Source organism: Oncorhynchus tshawytscha, linkage group LG05, assembly GCF_018296145.1.
Source record: "Oncorhynchus tshawytscha isolate Ot180627B linkage group LG05, Otsh_v2.0, whole genome shotgun sequence".
Lineage (NCBI taxonomy): Eukaryota > Metazoa > Chordata > Actinopteri > Salmoniformes > Salmonidae > Oncorhynchus > Oncorhynchus tshawytscha.
This window is the reverse complement of record NC_056433.1, coordinates 19,072,576-19,079,986: the sequence shown is the minus strand read 5'-3', so window position 1 is coordinate 19,079,986 and position 7,411 is coordinate 19,072,576. Positions and strand designations below refer to the sequence as shown.

General features: G+C 43.1%; 1 protein-coding gene across 1 annotated transcript in view; it reads left to right on the top strand.

Moving 5' to 3' along the window:
- Positions 1 to 1,709: 1,709 nt before the first annotated feature.
- The window catches only part of LOC112249852 (monocarboxylate transporter 10), a 69,262-nt gene continuing 63,560 nt past the window's right edge, over positions 1,710 to 7,411 (top strand). Inside the window, exon 1 of the mRNA XM_024419570.2 lies at positions 1,710 to 2,351. Within this exon, the coding sequence (XP_024275338.2) occupies positions 2,000 to 2,351 (352 nt within the window). The 5' untranslated portion in view covers positions 1,710 to 1,999. The remainder of the gene's footprint in view (positions 2,352 to 7,411) is intronic.

The following is a 7,411-nucleotide window of genomic DNA, read 5'->3' as shown; positions in this document are numbered from 1 at the left end:
TTTTACCCTGTTTTTCTCCCCAATTTCGTGGTATCCAATTGATTAGTAGCTACTATCTTGTCTCGTCGCTACAACTCCCGTAGGGGCTCGGGAGAGACGAAGGTTGAAAGTCATGCATCCTCCGATACACAACCCAAGAAGCCGCACTGCTTAACACAGCGCGCATCCAACCCGGAAGCCAGCCGCACCAATGTGTCGGAGGAAGCACCCTGCACCTGGCAACCTGACCCTCTATACGCGGTTAGCGCGGTTAGCGCGCACTGCGCCCGGCCTGCCACATGAGTCGCGATGAGACAAGGATAACCCTACTGGCCAAACCCTTCCTAATCCGGGCGACGCTAGGCCAATTGTGCGTCGCCCCACGGACCTCCTGGTTGCGGCCGGTTACGACAGAGCCTGGGCGCGAACCCATAGTCTCTGGTGGCACAGCTGGCGCTGCAGTACAGCGCCCTTAACCACTGCGACAGATTTTTACCTTGTCAACTCCGCGATTCAATCTTGCAACTTTACAATTAACTAATCCAACGCTCTAACCACCTGCCTCATTGCACTCCACGAGGAGCCTGCCTGTTATGCGAATGAATAAACATAAGGTTTAAGACAGCCTTCCTATAGGCTGTTTTATCATCCCTGGTGATCAGGCCTACCACTATCGTATCATCAGCAAACATGAGTCGTGGGTGAACGGGGAATACAGGAAAGTACAAAGCATGCCCCGTATAGAGGGTCAGCGTGGCCGAGGTGATGTTGCCTACCCTCACTACCTGGGGTCTGACCATCAGCAGGTCCAGGAAACAGTTGCAGAACGAGTCCTAGGGTCCAAAGCTCGGTGACGAGCTTGGAAGGGACTATGGTGTTGAATGCTGAGCTATAGTCAATGAACAGCATTCTCACATAGGTATTCCTCTTATCTAGGTGGTAGAGAGTTTAGTGAGAGTAGAGGGAAAACTTTATAAGGGTGGGACAATTAAATCATGTAACTGTGGAGAAGGGACTGTAAGTATTCTACTTTTCACTCTGCTGCCACAAAACCCTTAGGTATATAGATTTACCTTCATATGAACACATCACAATTGTAATCTGGGCTCACCACGTTAGATACATTGGTATATATCAGTTAGCCTTCAGGTATGAATTTTTGCTGGCAGATATGAAATCAGAAGTATTGTTATCAAATCGCTGGATGTTTCTGTGGATAGTCTACTTTGTACACAAGAGGTAGCTGTTTGACATTATTAATTTGAAAACTCTGGGCTCTGGTGTTATACTGAAATCAATAGAAAAAATGGTCAAATGAAGTCTTATTTAAATGAAGTCATATTTAAAAGTTATAGATTTTGTTTTTAACAATGTACAGGCTTATCACGCAGATAATTTAGAAAACGTTGACACCTTCCATGTTGTTCATTATTTTCCATAGAACGCATAGTCCCTAGTTGATTATCCCTTACTCATTACAGCACAAATTATAGACTCCTATGTTTACTCTTTCCTTGCAAGAGGAACCTCTGGATAAGAGAGAACAATAAATGTGTTCTGGATCTTATCTATCTTGAAAAAAAATGTTCTTCACTTTTTCAAACACTACAGTAATTATTCAATGTTCTTACGTCATACTTGAAAAGTACGGTAAATCCAATCAGCGACAAAAAACCCGGCGTAATGTACGCACGTCCCGCCCCTCTGGGGTATCTATTTATACAATATTTCTACACTGGTGTTTGACACGCACTAAAGACAGTGCGGGCTGTTGATAGAACAGATCATTACGGCTACTTCTTCTGAATTGATGCAACTTTTCGATAACAATTCGATGAAAGAAAATGCAAAGTCTTCATATTTGTAGATAGACATTTTGCGGCATACCATCATCTGAATCTCTTCAGTTAAGTTTGACAGCAGCTTGAGAGTACATCATTTAGACTAGTTAGCGGCATAGTCATATTATTGCTGTCATCATATTTGACAGTGTTAAAAATCTACATTGTCGTGCGAAGAAATGACAGAAGGTACCAACATGACAGACAATGAGTATGAGACAACTAAAGAAACGGTTGCTGCGGAACCTGCGGAAGAGACACCAATGAAGTCATTTGAAACGCGCCCGGATGAAGTTGAGGAGAATAATGAGAACGGGGGAAGCAACGGAACCATCCAAGAGCAGGTCCCCGTCACTGCGGAGGAGCCTGAGTTCGAGCACCCAGAAGGAGGATGGGGGTGGGTGGTTATGCTGGCTGCCATGTGGTGCAATGGAGCGGTGTTCGGAATCCAGAACGCCTTTGGTATCCTGTTCGTGGCCCTTCTGAAAGAATTCGGCTCAGCAGATGATGCGGACCTCAGGTTCAAAACAGGTGAGAAAAGTAACCTAGCTAAATACTGTATTAGCGAGTTAGCTTGCATCAGCATGCCTCATAAAATATTTGTATTACTTTCTGGCAGCATATCAACTTGTGACATTCATTCTCGTTCTTCCATGTATGCTATCGTTGACTGGGACTAGTGAACGGCATACAAATCACACTAATGCAACAAAGTTTAGAGAATGTCATTAATTTACCATCAAACTAAGTTTCCGATCTAATCACCTTTCCAGCTAGCACGGTCTAGATTGCTAACGTTATCTGCTGTCAGTCAGCGATTCGAGCGTGCCACATGGCTAGACAGTGCTTGAGGTGGAGGAAATGTCTTTTTTCAAGTTGGTTCACATAAATTTACAAATTACGCTATGCCATAGAGACCTCTGATTATTCACTGTTAAGGGTTCATACACATCTTATCAGATGTGGGTCTCTATTGGTGTGTCTCTATGTAGCCTACATGGAAAAAGTCAGCATTTATGTGGTGTTGACACTAGAAGGCTGCTGGTCTCTGATCCCATGTAGGCCTACTATCTCTTGCAGTTGTGCCCTTGATCAAGGCACTCAACCCCACACAAAGTAGAATAACTGCACTGTTAGGCTACTGTATAAAACGCATGTGGTCAACCCTCCATCTGGAGAGCTACTGGTGGTGCAGGCTTTTGATCCAACCCTGCTTATCAAGGTTCTGTTGTGCAGATGACGTTTACACAAAAAGGGTTCTCTCTTGCTTCATAGATGGAACCTTTTTGATAGGGTAATTGGATCAGAACCCTAGAGGGTCTAATTCACTGAATTGAAATGGTTCCCCACAGAATGGTGCCGTTTATGAATTATGGCTACTACTATTACAGTGCATTTGGAAATTATTCAGACCCCTTGACTTTTTCCACATTTTGTTACGTTAGCCTTATTCTACATTTTTTTTTTCTCTCATCAATCTACACACAATACCCCCATAATGAAAAGGCAAAAACAGGTTTTTAGACATTTATTAAAAAATAAAAAAACGATCATATTTACATAAGTATTCAGACCCTTTACTCAGTACTTTGTTGAAGAACATTTGGCAGCTATTACAGCCTCAAGTTTTCGGTATAACACTACAAGCTTGGCACACCTGTATTTGGGGAGTTTCTCCCATTCTTCTCTGCAGATCCTCTCAAGCTCCATCAGGTTGGATGGAGAGCGTCGCTGTACTGATATTTTCAGGTTGCTCCAGAGATGTTCAATTGGGTTCAAGTCCAGGTTCTGGCTGGGCCACTCAAGGACATTCATAGACATGTCCCGAAGCCACTCCTGCGTTGTCTTGGCTGTGTGCTTAGGGTCGTTGTCCTGTTGGAAGGTGATCCTTTGCCTGAGGTTCTGAGCACTCTGGTGCAGGTTTTTATCAAGGATCTCCCTGTGCTTTGCTCCGTTCATCTTTCCCTCGATCCTGACTAGTCTCCCAGAAAGAGTTCAATCTTGGTTTCATCAGACCAGAGAATCTTGTTTCTAATGGTCTGAGAGTCCTTTAGGTGCCTTTTGGCAAACTCCAAGTGGGCTGTCATGTGCCTTTTACTGAGGAGTGGCTTCCGTCTAGCCACTTTACCATAAAGGCCTGATTGGTGGAGTACTGCAGAGATGGTTGTACTTCTGGAAGGTTCTCCCATCTCCACAGAGGAACTCTGAAGCTCTGTCAGAGTGACCATTGGGTACTTGGTCACCTCCCTGACCAAGGCCCTTCTCCCGCTATAGGAAAAGGCCAGCTCTAGGAAAAGTCTAGGTTACAAATTTCTTCCATTTAAGAATGATGGAGGCCACTGTGTTCTTGGGGACCTTCAATGCTGCAGAAATTTTTTGGTACCCTTCCCCAGATCTGTGCTTCGACACAATCCTGTCTCTACCGACAATTCCTTCGACCTCATGGTTGGTTTTTGCTCTAACATGCACTGTCAACTGTGGGACCTTTTGTATAGACCGGTATGTGCCTTTCCAAATCAAGTCGCATCAATTGAATTTACCACAGGTGGACTCCAATCAAGTTGTAAAAACCTCTCAAGGATGATCAATGGAAATAGGATGCACTCAAGCTCAATTTCGAGTCTCATAGCAATGGGTCTGAATACTTATGTAAATAAGGTATGTTTATTTTTTATTTTTGTGTTTTTGCTTTGTCATTAAAGAGTATTGTGTGTAGATTGATGAGAAACAATATTTAATCCATTTTAGAATAAGGCTGTAACATAACAAAATATGGAAAAAGGTCAAGGGGTCTGAATAGTTTCCAAATGCACTGTATGTAGCCTACTATTGGGGAAGGGGTTTATTTCCACTCCCACTGATTCTCTGGCCAGTCTCCATGTGCATTGTGTATTCTTTGGTAGCTGCTCTTGAAAAGAAGCCCATGAAAGATTATCTCAATACATTTGGCTGTTCATAGTTAATGGATATACATTGCACTGCCATTTCATCCTCACAGTATTAGATAAGAAGAACCTCCTTTGTACAACACAGGCATAACATTTTGCGGGGTAGCCTTGAAACAGATGACCACAGCCCTGTCAGTTTCAGGGCCATTAAAAGGTTCAAACATTTCTGGAAAATGTGCAGACAGTGAGTGAGCATGCCCAGTGTGTGTTTTTCCTCTCCATGGCTAAAGGTTCACCTCAACCACATGGATAATGATCCCATGTTGTTCAACTGTCTTTAGCTACCTGTTGCTGATGTTATTTGGGTTTGAGAATTGGTTTCTGTTGATGTGTGATTTACATTTGGCCACGGTAATGGGTGAGAAGTTTGAGTAGGCTATTTCCCACTCTTTCATTAGGTTACGCGTTAAGGAGACTCATTTGTGTAGCCTATAACCTTTTCAAACGGAAGGTCCTGCATCAAATATAGGATCAAAGCTGGGAAGATACACTGTGCTTGGCAGTGTTAATCATCGTAGATTTGATTACCAAACAATCAGGAATCGCCCATTTCCTAAAATTGACATTGCTGTGATTCTTAGGAAGATTTGCAGATCTAGATGATCCAGATCTAGGTGAATCACTACATTGATAGATGTATCAGATCTTGTTAACTGATAGCTACTAATCACAGCTTTGTCACATTGTAATTACAATGTAATTATCACTCAAAGTGATCACACATTGGCCAAGTGATCACTCATTCCTTGATTTTCTTCAGTACAATTTCTTCTTCCTCAGTCTGAAATGAGTAGCCAGGATTGCATCAGCATGCTTCAAGTCCAGCTGTTGCCCTGCCTTCCACTTTCCCCAGTCGTAGTCCCTCTCCAGTTGTCAGAGGTCTCCTCTAGGGATATCCTGAGGAACATTATCCAGCTAGGCACACTGCCAGTAGCTAAAGGTCCCAGACAGAGGGGAGTGCATGGATCCTTTGTCAACCCATATCATGTATATTTTACCTACAGTATACTGACGTATACTCATGTCACTGTTACACTACTAGATGTTATTGCGGGTGTAGTAAAATGCTTGTGTTCCTAGCTCCAACAGTGCAGTTATATCTAACAATTCACAAAAATTAAAAATCTAAAGTAAAAGAATGGAGTTAAGAGATATATCAATATTACGACGACCAATGTCGGAGTGGCATTGACTAAAATACAGTAGAATAGAATACAGTATATACATATGAAATTAGTAAAGCAGTATGTAAACATTATTAAAGTGACAAGTGATTCCATGTCTATGTAAATAGGGCAGCAGCCTCTATGGTGCAGGGTTGAGTAACCGGGTGGTAGCCGACTAGTGATGGATGTTTAACGGTCGTCTGGCCTTGAGATAGAAGCTGATAGAAGCATGCTCTGAGGACTCGGCTAGGGATGCCATTTGGGCCGGCAGCCTTGCGAGGGTTAACACGTTTAAATGTCTTACTCACATCGGCCATGGAACACGAGAGCCCACAGTCCTTGGGAGCAGGCCACGTCGGTGACACTGTGTTATCTTCGAAGCGGGCGAAAAAGGTGTTTAGCTTGCCCGGGAGCAAGACGTCGGTGTCCGCGACGTGGCTGCTTTTCCCTTTGTAATCCGTGATTGTCTGTAGACCCTGCCACATGATAATTTCTCTACTATGCATGACATCATGGGCTTGGTATGGCTGCAGAAATAATGGGAAACACAAGGGGTTTCTACAGAGATCCTATAATCAACTTCTAGGGGGGTTTCTGGATCTGTTTAATTAATTTGGAATATTGGCTGGCTAGATGGATCATGAACCCATTTTCTTTTCTTTTTATAGAATAGCACAGCTACAGATCAGCCCTGTCCCAATGGTGTTGAGATGAACTGGGACCTAAAATTAGCTGTCACTCAAGCAAAGTTGACATTTTAAATTTAGACTGTCAACACCCATCTTAAGCCTATCTGTAAAGCATGATACACCCGCACGCACCCTTGACCCCTTCTTATCCAGTCAGATTCTAAAGGTGTTGGCTCTCCAGTCACCAGTTGGACAGTAACAGCACATTTCCTATTAGATTTAGTTTGTCTCAACAGTTGGACTAATGGTGTTATTCAACATTCATTTATGTCCTTTCCCTCCCAAACATAGATGTAGCCCATTGGCAGAGAGCAAAGGCCTTTCTTCCAGCTACAGCCTCAAGCTCTGAGCTTCTTGCAGTGAGGGTGAAGTAAAGCAGGTGTAGAGGGGGCTCAAAGGGGGGAGATTATTGTCTTGCACAAATGCTACCTGCCTCTGTTCTGTCAGGAAGTCTTCTATAGTTATGTGTTTAAGTGTCTTTTGGTCATGCAAGATGCGACAGTGGCGGTACACTGTATACAGACTGCAGAGCCCTCCGCCCACTGTAAGCCACAATAAATCGAGTTCCCCTGTGTTTTGGGCGGGAAATGGCTGTGAAGCAAGCTGTAGTTTATTGCATGTTTGTGTCTGTTAAAGAATGTGAAACAATGTTGTGTATGTTTGCTGCTTTTCATTAAATTAATTGTGGCTGTTTTTAGTTATGACCTAAAATACATTTGTTCATATGGGCAGGAAGTTGTATCAGAGAGCCTACAGTTCATGCCAAAATATTTAGAACTTGTAAAAGA